The sequence below is a fragment of the Podarcis melisellensis genome (assembly GCF_964234715.1).
Source record: "Podarcis melisellensis genome assembly, chromosome: 7".
NCBI classification, from domain to species: Eukaryota; Metazoa; Chordata; class Lepidosauria; order Squamata; family Lacertidae; genus Podarcis; species Podarcis melisellensis.
In genome coordinates, this window is record NC_138539.1 from 63,533,513 (window position 1) to 63,552,379 (window position 18,867).

The following is an 18,867-nucleotide window of genomic DNA, read 5'->3' on the forward strand; positions in this document are numbered from 1 at the left end:
GACCCCCAGCTGCCCCCCACCCCCAGCAGGAGCGCAGCCAAGAGCCTGGGCATGACGACTGGTATTTCCCCACCTGGGCGCTGCTTTTCCGCATTACATAACCGGGCGGCGGCAGATGCAGCCTTTCAGAGTTAGCCAGGGCATGGATGAGAACCGGGAGATGCGTGGCGAGGCACGTTTGCGCGTGTGGACACAAATAAACTTAGCTGGAGAGGGCGTTTTGCTTTGGGTATGGTGTGGTTCATCCCTAAGGGGTCCATTCGCCGCTTTCCTCTCTCCTTCCCCATGAATGTAAATTTTGCTCCATCTTTCCCCTGCACAATCAGGGCAATCGCTTGCCGGGCAGAAATCTTCAGGGGGCGCCCGTCCCGTCCCCCACCTCCCCACCCCCCACTGCCTTGCGCCCTTTTTGCGCCTGTTGCTCTCCTCCTGGGACCACCTTTCTCTCCAGGCGCGCCTAGTCCCTGGCCTGTTTGCTCGCCAGGAGACCGTCTGGCCGGCGGTGGTCGAGAGAGCGCCCCCTGCAGGCCTGTCTGGAGCCTCGCCCGGGCAAGGGGAAAGCAAAGGTGGGACTGCACTAAGATGGGGAGAGCGCAGGGCCAAAGGGGCCTGGACCAGGCGAGAGGAAGAGGGCGGGTGCTGCTGCGCTTTGGCACTCTCCAAGGTGCGCCCGGAGGCCCACGCGCTCCCTAGAGGTCTTTCGGGGTCACTCGGAGCGCGGCGACTGCAAAAGGGGAAACCGTAATAACCGAGAGGAGAGGGGAGAGCTGGCTAAATCCAGTTTGCAATGTCTATAAATGGCGTTTCTCTCTTCCAAGGTGCACATTTTTTATTTTTGAAAAAAAAAATATCACTCAGTGTCATCCCTCACGTCAGGGCTGTTTGTGGGCGTGAGGTTGTACTTCCTCCGCCCCCTCCTAATGGAGTGAACCATTCCCTGCTCTGCCTTCCCTCTCTCCTTCTCGGTCTGTTTCTGCCCCCTTTCCCTCGATCTCTTCTCTTCTTCTTCTTCTCCAGCTCGGTGTGCGTGTCGGTGTGTTGTAAGAGGAGGAAAGAGAAAAAAAGAGGAAAAAAATAATTTAAAAAATAAAAAAAGAACAGGGCAGAGCAGAAAGGAAAGGAAAGTCTCTCGACTGCTCGGAACTAGTTGGCAATGCCTGGGGTGCAACGGCCCCCCACATTTCCCCAAGTCACACTTTAAGGAAAGAAAGACAGGAAAGAGAAAGAGATACGAAAGATCTGCAGTCGCAAATGGTTGTACTCAATATAGGATGGGACTTAAGTTGAACGGCAGATACATTTCTCTGGTCCTCGCTGTGCAGCTAGGTAAGTGGACTCACACTTTCTTATGGAAGCAAGGGATTGGGGGGGGCATTTGAAAGGGGGGTTGCCTTCAAATGCACCAAAGTATGCATGGAGAAAGCAAACAAAAAATATATGCAAAGCAACTCGTAATAGGCAAATTATTGCTGGCCAAAGATTGCCATTAATTTGTGACAGCAAGGCTCTGCAATACGAGGTCTGCAGCGCCGAATGTCTCTCTTCTCGCTTTTGTTTGAGAAAACACAGTTTGCTGGTTGCTTCAAAATCTCCCCCCTTTAGTTCCCTTCCCCCTGCCTAAAAAAGACCCCTTCCTCAATTGCACTGCTGTGTTGCTTATTTCTTGCCCCAAATATATTCGCGCGCGCGCGCAAAAAGCTTGCATCTCTGGAGGGCTGCATCCTATTTGTCCAAAGCTAAATTCATACCCCCCACCCACCCAACCTCCGGGTCGAAAAATAATAAGGAAATAAATGGAGAGGGAAGAGAAATTAAGAGAGATTGGTACAAAACAATGTAATTCCACCACTTGGAAATCCGAATTTGCAAAAGGGGAGAGAGAAAGCAAGAAAATCAAAAGGCAGTTTGAAGTTTCTGTCCCAACTGCAATCGTTTTACAAAAGTATACTGGAGAGGAGGAAGAGGGAGCCTCTTGTCTCAAAAGGTGAAGAAGGAAGGAGAAATCAAAGCGATCTTTGGCTAAGGTGGCTCGGGTTTTCTGAGCCTCTCTCTCCAAAAGATTTGTTTTAAAATACTTATATTTGGACGGGGGTTTACTAAAAATAGCACGGACTTCATTGCACGTTGGGGAGAGGGACCCGGGGCTCGGTTTGTCCCTGGTTTTGTTTGATGTGCTATTCAAGGGTCCTCATTTGAATGCTGTTGGGAGTTTATGCCTCGGAGGTTCCTTGGAAGTTAAGCATCACTTCGGGTTCTGCATTGAGCAACATTTAGAGGCGAAACCTTCTTGTTTTGCTGCGGTGGTAGGAAAGGTAAATTCGACTGGCAGCTTAACTGGGAAGCGTGCCCTTCTACGTTTGTCGTGGATGTAGATTTAAAGAACTGCAACCCTCCCCCCCCCTTCGGAAACGCTCCCCTCCCCTCCAGCTCCCTGTCCCAAATCTGCAGATCTCGGGTTTATTTCACTTTCTCTCGCTCTGTCGCCTGTCTCTGCAGCTTTTGAGAAATAGAAGCGGCTGGGGAGCGGTGGGGGAAAGCGATCATTGTCGACTCCTGGAATAATAATAATAATAATAATAATACAGACGAATAAATAATACGATCGTAAAAATAGAACCAAGAATGGAATTAATTGCATGCAGGGCCATCCTGGGAGAGAGAGAGAGAGAGAGAGAGAGAGAGAGAGAGAGAGAGAGAGAGAGAGAGAGAGAGAGAGAGAGAGAGAGAAAAGCTCCCCTAAGGTTGTGTCTTGACAACGTTGGAATTTCACTTCTGTGTGCATTTCCATATTAAGAAATAGCCTCTACCTCTCTGTCCGGCTAAGGTTATTTTCCAGGAAGAGACACGGCATTTGCCCTTGTCCTCGAAATGAATTTGTCCATTTGTTTCTTTCACCATTTGCAAGTCAGGATAGGAATTAGGAAGGCTAGAATCGGAGAGGGACACGCACACGCAAATATATGTATAGTGTGTGTGTTTTTGTGTGTGTGTGTGTGTGTGTGTGTGTGTGTTTGTATAGGAAAGGCAGCTATGGGGATGGACTGATTGAAAAACAAAGCAGTCTTTCCGGGATCATTTTTCCCAGAAGGAATTTTGATTCCTTCCCCCTCACAACATGACCATTAGACAATCCAAAATCTTGCCTAGTGTTAGAGACAATAACATAACACTGGGCTTTGAACATCTGGATATCGTTTCTATTGGCAGAGTGCTGGAATTTGGGTTTGGAAATGGAAAATACTATGAGTTAAGGATGTGTGTGTGCTTCAGAATATATGCCCTCTTTTGCGTGTTGATCCTGGTGCCTCGAATGTGCCTGAGACGGGTGACCTTTTGGGGCAAAAAAAGCTTGCTGAATGAGAGAAGGCAGGAAAAATTGGGGGGAGATGAAGACCTTCTGAAAAACAAAAACAGACCTGGGAGGTGCAAAAAGAGTGCCCGTGCACACTCATACACACACACACACACACACACACGTGTCTGTGTGTCTGCCACACATTCTTCACATCTACCGTTCTTTTAGCTTCATTAAAAAAAAACAGCAAAAGGAGACCAAATCACGTGTGCGATTTGTACGCTGTTGTGAATGAGGTTTTGTCAAGCTTTCATAAGAGCAAACAACCCTACGTGATGGGCAGGAGAAGAGGCGCTCTCCAAGGTGCTGGTGGTTGTTCTAGCGGGGCAGCAGGATGGTGGTCTAATTCAGGTGCAAAATGTTGTTTGCTACACGATCCCTTACCTTCCTGTGGCAGCTACTACCAGGTCAACTGAACAGGTGGGAGAGGAGAGGCGCTTATTCTTAGCACTCCTCCGGTTAGCATCGTCATTGCCACCCTTCACATTTGGTTGCAAGGCGGGGGGTGAGGAAGACCGTCAAATACGTGGGCCGAAGACTTTCCTTTGGGAATATGCCCTTTCAGGATGCCTCAGCCTAGGAGAGACAGTTTTAAAACGCGAGGTGTATGTGTGTGTGTGTTTAACAGGACGCGCTATACTTTGGGGGTGGTCTCCTATGTGTGTTATTTGTTTGTAGGTTCCAGTGTGTGTGGCAGCCAATGTCTGCAGCCTCTGCGTGTTTTGACGTGCTGGGGAGTGGGTTAGAGAGGGAGGGAGGTGGTTACTAAATCAGGTTAGCCATAAATCAGTGGGAGGGAGGGAAGAGGGGGGTTTCCACCGACACTCAGCATTGTGGACAAGACCTCTTTTATTCCAGAACCGATTTCCCCTTACACACACACACACACCTTTAAATGGTTCGCTTCGATCCTCTCTAAAGGAGTAAGAAATAAATGAAAACTCTCTCTTCCACTTGCAATCTCTAATCTACGCTGTAAATGTCCCCCAGGCTGGGCAAGCGCACTAAGCACACGGCGGAGGGGAAATGGACATTTTCCCCTAACGCGCTTGCTTTGGAAGGCTGTGGCGTTGGGCAACGGTTTGCTGGGGATCAAGCCAGTGATCAATTAAACCAACAAGACGCTAATTCCCTTTCATTTGCTGCAGGATTGGTAGGGATAAAGCCCCCGTATGCTCCTCGCTAGCAACACACCTGCTCCTGCAAAGCCAGAGACATTGCTGCTGCTGCTGCGGCTGCTTTTGATATGTGTGATTTTGTGTGTGTGTGAGAGAGAGAGAGAGAGAAAGCAATGTAGTCAATTCACCAGTGCGCAAGCAAAAAATGACTCAACTACTCCCCACCCCGCTCACTCACACACTGACAGAGAGAGAGAGAAAGAGCGCGTTGCAGTGATGAAGAGAGAGATTTCATCACCAGTGCAATATCTAGAACCATTATGATCAAAGAGCCTTTTGCCTTGGCTTGGGGATAGCTTCCCTTTGGGAAAGCGTAGAATGAACAACGAAGTCCTTCAGATTAGTAGGTCCCCCCCCCCTTGATTTGATGTCTGCTGCACCCAAAAGAGACGTCAGGAAGCAGTGCCCCCCTCCCCGCCCCCAGGGAAGGGTCTCCAGGCTTCAGGCTTCCTGCAGATCTTTCAGAGCTACTTGGGGATTTCACTGCGAGAGGCAGAAGATGGATAGTGGAGAATCAGTGTCGATGATGTGTGTGGTGGATAGAGACAGCAGAGCAGACGCTCTTGGGGTGGCGGGGGAGAACTCAGCCAAGGCGAGTGGTGGAGAGATTAAATGAGACAGGGTGAGCCCAGAGGATGTTCTTCTGTCTCCACTTCAGTGGAAGAACCTGAATGGGGAAGTCGCGGGCGAGGAGGAGGAGCGACCAAGAGCGAGGGATTAAGCATGCACCGAACATGTCAACCTCCCTTTAGGTTCTCACTGATGCAAGTTACACATTAATAGGAATTCACATGCGACTAAGCAACTCACTGTTCTCCCCAGTGCATTGCATTGCATCCGCTATATCGCATTTCCAAAGGGGGCGGGTCTGTGGGTGTCTGTTCTTGACACAATTCTCACCATGCAACAGGGGAGGAAATAGGGGGAAATGTTTTCTTGCAGGAAACAATTTGTTGAAGAGAAGCCCTACATGTATGCCTGGTGATTTCTATTCCAGACTTTTTTCCTCCACCAGCTCCATTTTTCACCATAAAATACCCACCAGCTTCAGTTTTTGAAAGGCTCTGCAGATTGCTACAACCTACTTGAAGGTTAAGCGTAATGATTATTAACTACCGTAAACTGCTGAAATAAATTTGACGTTTTTTGAAGTTGACTTTTGCTTTTAAAAAGTAAGCGAAATTTAGAGAAACGGGGGAGGGGAGAGAAAGATTTTAAACTCCACTCCAAATAATTCAAAACAGTGTATCTTTAAGAGGATATTATACATATAGATATTATACATATATATGGAACAACTTGACAGAAATGAGGTTGCTATTATTATAAGTGATGCAACTGCATTTTATTTGTTTATTTAAGGGACACTTTAAAAAGAAGTATCAAAAGACGGTTTGATATGTGTGATCTCTATTTAAAATATATCCGGTCCAATTAAATGATCCTGAAAGGGAAAATGACTTTTGTGATGAGAACAAAGCAAAGCAGATCCTCTTCCAGCTTTGAGGCGCGCGTGTGTAGATGCGTGCGTAGACGAAGTGTGATGGATAGGATTGATCACAGTTCTCTGGAGTCGGAATTCAGGGTTGGGTATCGCGCGCTGTTTACCTTGCTAGGAGCTGTCCAGTTGACGTGGTGCTGATCTGTTCCCCAGCATACCTGGTGCAAGCAGTCAGAGCGGCGGGCAAGTGCGATGCGGTCTTTCAGGGCTTCTCGAACTGTGTGCTCAAGATGGGCAATAAGATTGCCACCTACCCTCAAGACCTGGACGACAAGAGAAATCTCGAAACAATCTGCCGGTAGGTGCACCTCTTCTTGTTATGGCTCTTCACGGTGATTCTTTACTTTATAACACTGCATACGTGTGTGCGTGTGTTTTGCGGGGAGTGGGGCTTTGACTTTTTGTTGAGATCTCTGTGCCTAGTGTCATGCGAACCTAAAGCTCAGTAGCCAGACAAAAGGCTACCAGCTTGCCAGAGGAGTTGTTCTTTCATGTGCAGTTTGCTTGCACGCTGCACAGGCTTAATCCTCAACAGACTAAAATGCTAAGCTAAGTATAACCATGCAAAGCACTCATGGATGTTGGTTGCAGTCTTCACCCTGTTAAAGTAAACGGCAACAACCTCGTCGTTTTAATACCCCGATGTTAAGCACCTAGAACTGAACGTAAAGTCCGTCAGAATTCAAAGGGATTTGCTTCCTAATATGTGTGCATTTCATATCTCGGCTCTCACTAGGCCCTGTTACAATTAGGGGTTTTCAAATTATTGTTATTATTCTGTCACATTGTGCGATGGTTCTTTTATTTTCCTCCTGATTTCTTTTTGCTAGTAACAATAATCAGCAGGACAGTATTCACGTCCCTGCCTGCTCAATTAATACCGTCATGCACATAAAATGCATAGGAATAGCAACTTTGCTTCCACCCCAAAAAAATTTGGTATTGTCCCTCTGAGGTTTGAAACGGTAGTTTTCAGTGCCCGAGACAAGGCTTGCAGCAGAGGTGTCCGGCTCTATTGTCTCCTTAGTCCACTAGGAAGTGCTTTTAACGGAATGGGTTTATTCTATCTGAAGGTATGGTGAGGAATAGCTACCCAAAATGAGAGAAAGGGGGTGGATAATGCTTTAAAATACTCGCGAGGGCTGGTAAAGTTTCAGAATGTGATGTAAAACTGCGATGTAATCACACAGTGCATCGCACTATAATTTCAGTACAAATGTCTGCTTTGTCATGCCATGTGGTCACTACAGTGTTGTTTTGTGTGTGTGTAATGTAATGCAATACAGCCCATATTAAACTGAATCGTGATAATGTGGTGTTGTGTTGGGATCCCCACCCCATCCGTTGCAAGAGTTGCTGCAGTTAAGGTTGCCATGTGTCCTCTTTCTCCAGGACACGTCCTCTATTTCAGGGGTAGAATCTGAGACAAATTGCATTCATTTGCTTTGAATAGCCGTCATAGCCTCCTCCTTTTTTGCCCTTCAAAATATGACAACCCAACTGTGCAGTACAGAGCGGGGGTTCAAACCTAGGTCTCCCTGTCCCAAGCCTCCTTATAGGACATCCCTTTAGAATTCGTATTTTAAAACGAAGACATTAAAAAGTTTTAAACTGCAACTGAACAGCCTGGTGTGGCTTTTGCAAGCCATTTTTAGAGCCCCGAAGGCGCCATGGATGCAAGTGGTCTTGTTTCCCATGAGGGAACGAGAGAGCTCATATTTCTACAGGGCAACCGAATCTAAATCCCAAACCAGTGGACAGACTGTGTGCGTAAATTTGCCTTCCACCTACTCGCTGCTAAGGAAAATTCGAAAACAAGATTTCATTTTACCAAAATGTCTTGAGTTAGGTTGTCCCATTCCAGTCCACTATTCAGATGGGAAGTTGACACGCAGCCAAACCGCTGTCGTGTTTCCTTGAGAGTAAGTCCCTCTCATTTTAACTGGACTTAACATCCAAGTAAGACTGTAATGATCGTGCTCCACAGCATCAAATGAAATTTGTTTCCAACACCACAGCTGCAGCCTGACACTTTAAACTGGTTTTGCTGGGAGTGATACCACTGGATTTACTGGGAATTACTTCTGAAAAAGCCTGCCTATATAGAATCGGATTGTAAAGGTGCTGAGGCTTTCAAGTCTTGATGGCTTCTGCAAGGCTTAATTGGACACCGAAACTTAACTTGCTCGAAATATTAAAAAAAATATATGCTGAAGGCACTGGGACTAATTCCCTGTTAAATCCGAGTACCCATCGGCTTGAATCCAAAATTACTTCCTCTTGAATTGTGTGGGCGAGGATAAAAGCAGCTCAGATCAAACTGGGCTGTATATTTACCTCAAAGGTAAATTCATTCATTTAGAAATTAGTGCTTTTGAAATCACTGTTTAGAACTGGGTTGCATCTGGGCGGTTTTATTGGTTTTATTTTTGTTAATAGGGGCGGAGGAACAGTGTAGGCGATTACAAAGATGGGAGCCGAAATTCCAAAGAGAATTGCCCATTCTTCCCCTCTCCCTGCAAAACCCAACGTCCCACCTCGCAATATAATAGCGAGGAATTGCCTTTTGCTTTCTATTCCTTTCCTCAGGACATTTCGTTTGAATGACTGGCATTCCAGCTAGACCTCTATCTATATGAGACAGCAACAAAATACTCTGGTGTTGGCAGCAACACGGCGCGGTCCTGGTGGGGAGAAATCGAAAGATACCCCTTCCCTCCAATCCGGAGAAACGCCAGCCACCGCCCAGCCATCATAATGTACATTCAGCGGAGACATTCGCTGCCCCCGCGCGCAAGACAGCAACTCCCGCTTCCCAGCCGTGTTGGAAACCTCCGTTGTTTCCCAGAAAATGTCTGCCTGGGATCCTGCTTGACAGAACAACTAGTTAGCTACAAAAAAAAAATACAAAATAAGAGAGCTGCAGTATGCCTTGCGCGAGACAGAAAGGACGTGGGGAGCAGGAGGAGGTTGGAGGGAGAGGCGCCCCCACCAAAACACACACACACACACACACACACACACACACACACACACACACACACACACCTTGGCCTAGATTCTGGAGTCAGAACCCCTCGCAGCTCCACGGATCATGCGCCTAGATTCTAGAGAGGTCGCCTCCTCTCTCTCTCTCTCTCTCCCTCCCTCCCTCCCTCCTTCCCTGTGCGCGCGCTCTCTCTATCTCTCCTCTCTCTCTCTCGCCCTTGTGTGTGCATTGAAAGAAGCTCAGGGAAGATTTAGTTTTCCTTTGGGAGATGCAATTACGGCAGAAATACAGTAGAAGAGGCGCCCTCTCCAGCCTTCACGCCATCTCCATGCCTCATTATTTATTACAAATGCAGCCAGCGTTGGACTCCACGAGACCAGTCCCGAGTGCTCATAAATTAGAGTTTGCGCCACGTTTCCAACACACACACACACCGCCCCCCCCCGCCCCAAGCCATCCAGAGTAATAGCCAGCCTTAGCCAAAACGCCTACATTTGGCAACGGGGAGGGTTAGGGTGTTGCTGTTGGGTTTTGTTCGTTTTAAAATCCTTTGGAGCGGAGGGAAAGAACAAAAGAGCCCTTATGTAGGCACTTACCTGTGGATGCCGGCCTCGATTAGGAGGCGCCACTCTGCTCTCAAAAGCAACTCTGCGGCACAGCTGGGACGGGATGCTATTGTTGTTTGTTCTGCAAAAAGGAATCGGTTCTAATCTTGGAACGGGGAGATGGTCAGCTTGCAAGTAGATTAGGTCAGGCGCGCAGGCGGTGCGTGCTCATTATGGCAAAGGAAAGGGGCATATTACATAAGACACACAGGCAGAGCTGAGGAAAGGAATAGGGCTGCCTAAAAGCAGTCAGTGGGAAGAGCTTGTGGGTCAGAACTGCACGCTCTGGGGAGATCTCATAGCATCTGATTACACCGAAATGTTCCAGCAAGTTAAGAGACCAGTGGTGGCAGAAAGGCACTCTGCACATGCTCCAAAGACACCCATAATTTTTCGTGTCATGGAATTGTGGAGTTGGAAAGGGACCCAAGGCTCTTCTAGATTCTTGCAATGCAGGAATCTTAACTAAAACATCCCAGACAGATGGCCATCCAAATCTGCTTAGAAACCTCCAAGGAAGGAGAGTCCAAAACCTCTCAAAGGAGACCATTCCACTGTCCAACAGCTCTTGCTGTCAGAAAACTTTCCCTGGTGTTTAGTCATGTTCACTGCAAACCACCCTAGAAATTTGAGGACTAAGCCATGGTGACTTCTAGCTCAAGTGAAGCCTGCATTCGTGCCATTAATGACTGGTGGTAATTTAGTAGGTTCAGCCATTCATGCATTCAAGTACTGGGGCCATAGGGGAGGCGCACTCTGCCTCTATATGCACCAGCAGCCCCCAAAACAGGTCACACTGTTCACCCCAACCTCTTAAGAATAGTTGATGTTATTAAACATATCTGAAAGCAGAAACAGCAGCTAGCAAGGATGCCAGTTGTGAGCCATCATCAAGTTCACCAAAGAAGGCCAAAATGAAGGCCCCTATAGTGATCTCTCTTCGGTTCATATAATCATAGAATTGTAGAGTTGTAATGGACCCCAAGGGATGCGGGTGGCGCTGTGGGTTAAACCACAGAGCCTAGGACTTGCCGATTAGAAGGTCAGCGGTTCAAATCCCCGCAATGGGGTAAGCTCCCATTGCTCAGTCCCTGCTCCTGCCAACCTAGCAGTTCGAAAGCACGTCAAAGTGCAAGTAGATAAATAGGTACCACTCCGGCGGGAAGGTAAACAGCATTTCTGTGCGCTGCTCTGGTTCGCCAGAAGCGGCTTAGTCATGCTGGCCACAAGACTCGGAAGCTGTATGCTGGCTCCCTCGGCCAATAAAGCGAGATGAGCGCCGCAACCCCAGTCGGCCACGACTGGACCTAATGGTCAGGGGTCCCTTTACCTTTTAATGGACCCCAAAGGTCATCTGGTTCAACCCCTTCCAATGTAGAAATCTCTGCTAAAGCATCCATGATGATCCCAAACAGAAAGTAGGCACTGGACTACAATTCCCAGTTTCTGCAGCCCGTTTAATCTGCCAGCAACCTGATCCTAAGGACAACTACCTTGGAACTTGGAATGAACTTCTACTGAGTTAGCATTGGCACTCATTCAAAGGTGCCATGGTTCCTTTTTTTATATAATAATTTTTTATTGATTTTCCAATTTTAACAACAAAACAACACCAGACAATACACCCAACAACAAACACGTACAAATACATAAATTTTTGCTTTCTTAACCTCATTTTCGTAAGCCTCTTTTCTCGGACTTCCCCATACCTTCCCCTTTTTGCATCCTAGTTTTACAGTTTTTTCAGCAACCCTTTTAACCAATTAGAATTTAACTTATTCTCATTTCAATTTCGCTTTAGATCAAGAAAAATAAATACAGCTGTAATTCTACATCTTCCTTTCCCTTAACACTTTAACAGTCCTCAAGTTTATAGCAATTTTTAAGATATATTTTAAATTTCTTCCAATCTTCCTCCACAGTCTCATTCTCTTGGTCGTGGATTCTGCCGGTCATTTCTGCCAGTCCCATAAAGTCAATCACTTTCGCCTGCCATTCTTCCAGCGTGGGTAGCTCTTGTGTCTTCCAATACTTTGCTAGAAGAATCCTTGCTGCCGTTGTGGCGTACATAAAAAAGATCTTATCCCTCCTTGGCACCAGTTGGCCGACCATACCCAAAAGAAATGCCTCTGGTTTCTTGTGAAAAGTACATTTAAGTACTTTCTTAATTTCATTATAAATCAATTCCCAGAAGGCCTTAATCTTTGGGCAGGTCCACCAAAGGTGGAAGAAGGTACCTTCGGTCTCATTACATTTCCAAAGGCGCCATGGTTCCTTGCCCAATATATATATTCAGACAAAGGTGAAGGTTGGGATGTGAAAGAGAATTGCTGCCAGCACCTTTGTGCAACCATTAAAATAGTCTGCCTAAATGTTCGTAAATATGACAGAGTTTGCCATGTAGATATTGCCATAAAATAGGTTGCAGCATTTGCACATCAGGATCCTTCCAAAGCATTGCTTATGCCCTTGACTTAAGTGTTCTTGGAATGTGCCTATTGACCACCCTCCAATGGATGGAGCCATGCAACTGATAGCCGCTGGGCGACTTTGGAGGAGCTTTGTCGAAGATTTGTGGCTCTCAGTACATGTTATGTTACATCATGGTTTGGGGCAGAAATTATCCCTGTACCTTAATCAACCAAGCGGCATTTTGCTGCACTTGGACTTTACATGTGAAACCCCCTTGCTGTAAATGCATCATTATAATTCTGTTTGTGCAACAAGCTTTAGAGACCATTGTATATACCTTTTTTGTGGAGGGGTGGGGGAGGACGGACCACTTGTTATTGTTCTGTGCTTGCTCCCTTGCCCCATTTTGCTAATGTAATTTGGACACTGACAGTGTGGGGAATTTTTTGTTGTTGTTGTTTTAAATTCCCCTTTTAGGTCTTTTATGGTATATTTAGTTTTTATTTTACCAGCTTCTTTCCCACCACAATAAACTTCCCCCGGTTCTTTAGTGCAATCCAGACCAAATGACGTAATGCAGAAATATGTGGTTTCTGATTCTTGTGTTTAGAATACTGAGGTTTAAGCACATGTCTACTCCTAGGGCTAATTAAACCCCAATTAAATTCCTGTTACACACACACACACACACACAGGCTCTCAGGTTATCCCTCAAACTGGTTTCCCAATGTGTGGAAGAGTATCAAGCTTTAATGCTAAGAAGACTCAGATTTATCAGCTGTTTTCTGTATCAGGACTTAGCCCCAGAGTAAGTAAATATTACTTATTTATTTATTTGGCTTTATCATTTACATTGAGACCCACCCTTTCCTCCAAGGAGATTAGGACAGCTAAAAAGGTTCCCTATCCTCCATTATATCCTCACAAGAACCCTTTTACAGATAGGTAGCCGTGTTGGTCTGCCATGGTCAAAACAAAAAAATTCCTTCCAGTAGCACCTTAAAGACCAACTAAGTTAGTTCTTGGTATGAGCTTTCGTGTGCATGCACACTTCTTCAGATACCAAGAACTAACTTAGTTGGTCTTTAAGGTGCTACTGGAAGGTATTTTTTTTGTTTTTCACAAGAACCCTGTGAGGTTGGTCAGGCTGAGTATTAGTGATTTTGTTATTATTTTAACTTATTTATTAATTAAATTTGTATACCACCCTTCATCCATAGATCTCAGGGCAGTTCACAGCAGTGATAGCCCAAGGTTACCCAGTGAGCTTCATAATAACAGACTCCCACGAGAGGTGGGGGACTCTCCTTCCTTGGAGGTTTTTAAGCAGTGGTTGGGTGGCCATCTGTCATGGATGCTTTAGATGAGATTCCTGCATTGCAGAGGGTTGGACTAGATGACCCTTGGGTCCCTTAAAACTCTAAGACGCCCTCCCAGCAGATGTCAAGGAGATAAATAACTATACAACTTGTAGAAGATAGTTTTCAATGTTTGATGTTTTATTATGTTTTTATATCTGCTGGAAGCTGGCCAGGTGACTGGGACAACCCAGTCAGATGGGCGGAGTACAAATAATAACATCATCATCATCATCATCATTATTATTATCCTCCAATCCTGAAGCACAATTTCAATGCAATTGTAAATTAAGGCATAGTTTGTGATATGCTCGTGAGAACCACTTTTTTAAACTCAGGAACTCAGCCCTGGAACATTAGAAATTATAAAAGAAGACTGTCCCTTTGAGCCTATGCTGAGTGCATTCCCATCGCAATTGGGGAATTACACCTCTCCACCCCCCACATCAGGGACGCGGGTGGCGCTGTGGCCTAGGACTTGCCGATCGGAAGGTCGGCAGTTCAAATCCCCGCGACGGACGGGGTGAGCTCCCATTGCTTGGTCCCTGCTTCTGCCAACACAGCAGTTCGAAAGCACATCAAAGTGCAAGTAGATAAATAGGTACCACTCTGGCAGGAAGGTAAACGGCATTTCCATGTGCTGCTCTGGTTCACCAGAAGCAGATTAGTCATGCTGGCCACATGACCCAGAAGATGTACGCCGGCTCCCTCGGCCAATAAAGCGAGATGAGCGCCGCAACCCCAGAGTCAGCCACGACTGGACTTAATGGTCAGGGGTCCCTTTACCTTTACCCCCACATCCTGCCCCACCAGACACACTTTAAGGGAGGGAGACAGTGATTCCAAAGCCCCTTTTATTTCCTAAACTAAACATTGGGAGAGAGAACCTCAAGACATCTATCATGCCTACATATCCACAGCACTGTGATTGGAAGGTGGGGAGAGATTCCAAGTGAGGAGACCCTCATAGTGCAGCAGTCCTCTGCATGAAGAAGGTCCTTTGGGAAAACCCTCCCATCCCCAGTTAAAAGAATCTGTTTGGATACAGGCTACTGCACTCAATGGACTCTTCTTATGTTCTTAGCAGCAGAGGCTAAGAAAGGACTCTGCTGAGACACTGAAGTGCTGAGCTGGCCTATGTGTTGAAAATGGGCTGAAACCCGGTGAAACGGATTTTAACTGATAGATTAATTGATGGGCCCATTAACAGATGAGTCTATCAATAACGAATCTGCATGAGAATGCAATGTTTTCTGAAGCAAAGAGCTCATTCCACTGTGTTCATGTGATGCACACATGAACTCTACAATACATTGTTTTGGCAGAGCCTATGTGGGTGGGTGGAAATCTCTCTCTTACGATGAGTTCTGCCATCTGCTCTTTGGGTAAGAACTTGTTCCACAAATATTACTTTGTATTTTTTAAAAACTCTGCTGTCCATTTATGGGGGTGACATTGATCTAACTCATTGAGTAAACACCCAGCGCTGACAGGGAACTCGCTTTCTCCTCCTGTTCTGCAGCCAGGAAAGGCACTAATCCCAAGGTCGGCAAAGTAACCTAGGGAGGAAGAGGAGCAGCTCAATGTAGACACAGCATGCTCAGTAGCCATGGAATGTTGGCTGTTGTGGGTGGGAGGGAAACAGTGGGTGGAATGGAGTATCCTGGGAAAGGGAATGGCTGGCTGGCAGGAATCACACACAAACATAGGAAGCTACCATATACTGAGTACATACTCAGGTTGCATACGCTTCAGGTTGCATACGCTTCAGGTTACAGACTCCGCTTACCCAGAAATAGTACCTCGGGTTAAGAACTTTGCTTCAGGATGAGAACAGAAATGGTGCTCTGACGGCGCGGCAGCAGCAGGAGGCCCCATTAGCTAAAGTGGTGCTTCAGGTTAAGAACAGTTTCAGGTTAAGAACGGAATTCGGGAACGAATTAAGTACTTAACCCGAGGTACCACTGTACATCCAGCTCAGAGTTCCCTATGCGTCACAGGGGCCCCTGCCAGCCCCACCTGCAGAGTGGATGTTCTCCTATTAGAGATTAGGCCTGGAGGGAGGGAGGGCCTTGTGACAGCCGACCATTCCTGACCAACTTCTGTCCTTTGTCTTTTTTTTCCTCACCCCCTTCTGTGCTCAGGTACTGGGACGATTTCCATGCCTGCACCCTCACAGCCCTCACGGATTGCCAGGAAGGGGTGACAGACGTCTGGGAAAAACTGAAAGAGAAATCCAAAAAGCTTGACTACGAAGGCAATTTGTTTGTCCTGTGCAGCAAAACACAGCGGGCGGCTTCGTCGGTGGTGGCTTCGGCCTCCCCTTTGCTGCTGGTGGCTCTCTCGGTGGCCCTGGCGACGTACTTCTCATTTTAGAAGGCCGCCCCCCCTGCCCCGCACTTCGTGTAGAGCACGCCTGTCCACACGACGACGATGACGTTTCCTCCTCGCCCCGCCTCCTCTTCCTCCTGCCCACCCACCTTCTTCTTCTCTCTTTCTCCAGGAACTGGATTTACAGAGGAAAAGTCTCCATCTTTTTTGCTTTGGGGAAAACAAGGGGAGGGGGAGATCTGTTGCGAATTCTCCATGATGCCCGCCATGACACCCGCCTGAGAAAGGTTTGGGGAGGAAAGAGAGAGATAAGCGGCCGCCACCAAGAACTGCCACCGCCACCACCGCTCTGATGACGACAAGAAGCACGTTTCTCTCTCTCTCTCTCTCTCTTGGCCTCCCTGGTTTCTTTTGCATTCTGATGATTTGCCAAATGGTACCAAATGGCAGGCCTCCAAGCCGGCCAACAGCCAAAATCGGACCTCAGCTTTATGCCTCTCTTCTTCTTCTTCTTCTTCTTCAGACCAAGGTCAGCTGGAGCCCTTCTTTCTTGTGTGCAAAAAGAAATCTCAGGAACGGCCTTCGAGCCACCACCGAATACTCCTAATAAAATAAAATAAGCGTTAATAGGTAATAAGAGTAATAATAAAACTAGGATGCTGGTGAGGACGCTGCTTGCAGCGACAAACGGAGGGGCTCTTCTGGGAAACATCGACGGGGAAGGATGAGTGGAGCGAGGAAATGTTAAAGGAAAAGAAGAAGGGTGGGGGGAAAAACAAAGGAAAGGGAAGAGGGGGGAGGGGGAGGAGGGAACCGGAAATGGATACACCTTCGCTTGGCCACGTGCGGGAAGAAGCACTCGATGGTGAATTAACCCACAGGCGATCATCTTTCCTTGGGAACTCGTGTTTTCTTTTGTTTTCCAAGAATTTTCCCGGCCATTCCACTTTAAAGACGTAAGACTCCCCGCCCCCCTGCCTTTCCTGATGGTGTGGCTTAGGGGGGCAGAGAGAAAGCGAAAGGAGAACAGAACGAGGGAAAGCCAAGAGGGACAAATATTAAAAGGCGATTTCGCTGAAATGACCCAATGAATGCTGCTGAGTTTGCTGAGAGTTGAGCTTTACTTAAGAGTCAAGGCATTTTTTTCCAATTGTCACTGCCTTTTTTTCTTTTCTTTTCTTCTTTTCTTTTTCAAAGTTTCCCCCTCTTCTTTTTTAGGTGTTCCACCATTGACGTACGATATCTTAACTATCCAACAGTGTAGATCACAGGGGGCGGGGGGAAGGGGAGGGGGAACGTATACGTTAAGGTAAAAAAAAAAATTAAATTAAAATTAACACACAGCGTAATGGTTTTTTGGGGGGAAAGTATTAAAAGAGCCTTGATTTTAAAAGAAAAAAATGTAATTTAAGAAAGTTTATTATAAAGTCAATTCAGCAAAAAAAAAGTTATAAAAGATTTGCTACAAAGTATAGAAAAAGATATAAAATAAAATTATTGTTTGAAATGAGGATGCAGTTTTATTTTTTAAGAAAAGGTGAATGTATATTATTATATATAATTATATTATTATAATAATAATAATGGTATATATAATATAGAATGATTATATTATATATAGTTATTGAAATGTGCTTTCTTCAAGTACATGGAGCAATGGTTTACTAGAGCCTAGCGAGACGCGGGGCAGGTTTTAAGAGGTGCAAGTGGGGAAACGCGAGAATGCCAGATTCTCACATGCGACAAGAATTCTTGGTGCTAAGGGAATAAGAGTCACCCTGAAATCGATGAGATCAGAATGAAGGCTTAACTCTTGGGTTCTTACTTAGCTGTGTCGAGAGTGAAGCTGATGGTACTTTTTTGTGTGTGGAAATAAATGCAGAGCTTTGTTTATGTTGATGTTTAATATTTATCACTATAAGGCAGTTTGCTCTCCCTTTCTCGGAGTTCCGGGGGGAGGGTTTATGGCTACATCTCCCAATGGCCCGTGGTTTATAAAGATGCTAAAAGAATGATGAAAAGCTACCTTCAAAAAGCTGCCTTTTTTAATGGGATTCCTACAGCGAATCCTAAGCAGGCTTCTTTGGAAGCGCACCTCATTGAATACAAAGGCTCCCATTTCCCGGGCGGGGGGGGGGATTTAACCATGGGAGTGCCATGCTATCAGAACCATAAGAGACAATGATCCCCAAACAGATGGTATTGTGGGGGGGGGGGGTCACCCGGTTTCCCTTCTCTAGGATCTTTGAGACTCTATATCGCTTTGAGCCCCCAATCCTTAAGATGCTGATGAGATGGGGGGGGGGGGCGTGACGTAGGGTGAGGTCGCCGCCCTAGACTCAGTTACCTTGGAGTAAGTCTCACTGAACTCATGAGGGCTTACTTCTGTGTCGGATGGCCCTGTAAGTCCCATTGATTTCAGCGGGACTTTCTTTGGTGTGGACATGTTTACTAGCATTGCACTGCCCTTACGAGGTTTTTTTTTGGGGGGTAGAGCGTATATATCCATAGATAGACATATGCTAATTGAAATTAATAACTATATTGTCTACCCACCCGGGGTGCGACTTAACAGTCTTCAACAGCACTTATCATCTTTATTATACACAATAACTCGAGCTGTTATTTTATATACTGTGTGTGTTTGTGTGTGTGTTACAATGTAATATAGTATATAATTATAATATATAAAAAAAATCTAATATACAATAGTATATTTTTTCCATTTTATGGCCTTAAAAAGGGGACCACAATAAACCTTTTCAAAATACAAGGCTGCGTGGATGTGTGCGCTTAATATACCCACGAGCAGAACTCACTGTGGTCAGTTTTGCTTCTCCTAATCTTGGAAACGATGCCCCTGGATCTGTCGACAAGACTAACAAATGGGGGTGGGGTGCATATATATATTGGTTTATTGTGGTCCCCTTTTAAAGGCCATAAAATGGAAAATATATTATTGTATATTATGTTTTTAATATATATAATATAATATAATATAATATAATATAATATAATATAATATAATATAATATAATATAATAATATAAATCTTTATTATACATGATAACTAGAGCTATTAAGTGCTATTGAAGACTGTTAAGTGGCGCTCCGGGTGGATAGACAATCCAGTTTCAG

General features: G+C 45.8%; 1 protein-coding gene across 1 annotated transcript; it reads left to right on the forward strand.

The window, feature by feature from the left end:
• The first annotated feature begins 912 nt into the window (after positions 1 to 912).
• On the forward strand, positions 913 to 17,622 carry NRN1 (neuritin 1). The gene is made up of 3 exons (XM_081918360.1): positions 913 to 1,326; positions 6,188 to 6,332; positions 15,543 to 17,622. Exons 1-3 carry the CDS (start codon positions 1,272 to 1,274, stop codon positions 15,772 to 15,774), a joined length of 432 nt encoding a protein of 143 aa, XP_081774486.1. The 5' UTR covers positions 913 to 1,271; the 3' UTR covers positions 15,775 to 17,622.
• The last annotated feature ends 1,245 nt before the right edge of the window (positions 17,623 to 18,867 follow it).

Excerpts from the sequence above, each read along its gene's own strand:
- NRN1 (XM_081918360.1), top strand. The coding sequence starts at position 1,272 with ATGGGACTTAAGTTGAACGGCAGATACATTTCTCTGGTCCTCGCTGTG. Across the intron at positions 1,327-6,187 it reads GGTCCTCGCTGTGCAGCTAG|CATACCTGGTGCAAGCAGTC; the intron begins GTAAGTGGACTC and ends TCTGTTCCCCAG. Across the intron at positions 6,333-15,542 it reads AATCTCGAAACAATCTGCCG|GTACTGGGACGATTTCCATG; the intron begins GTAGGTGCACCT and ends TTCTGTGCTCAG.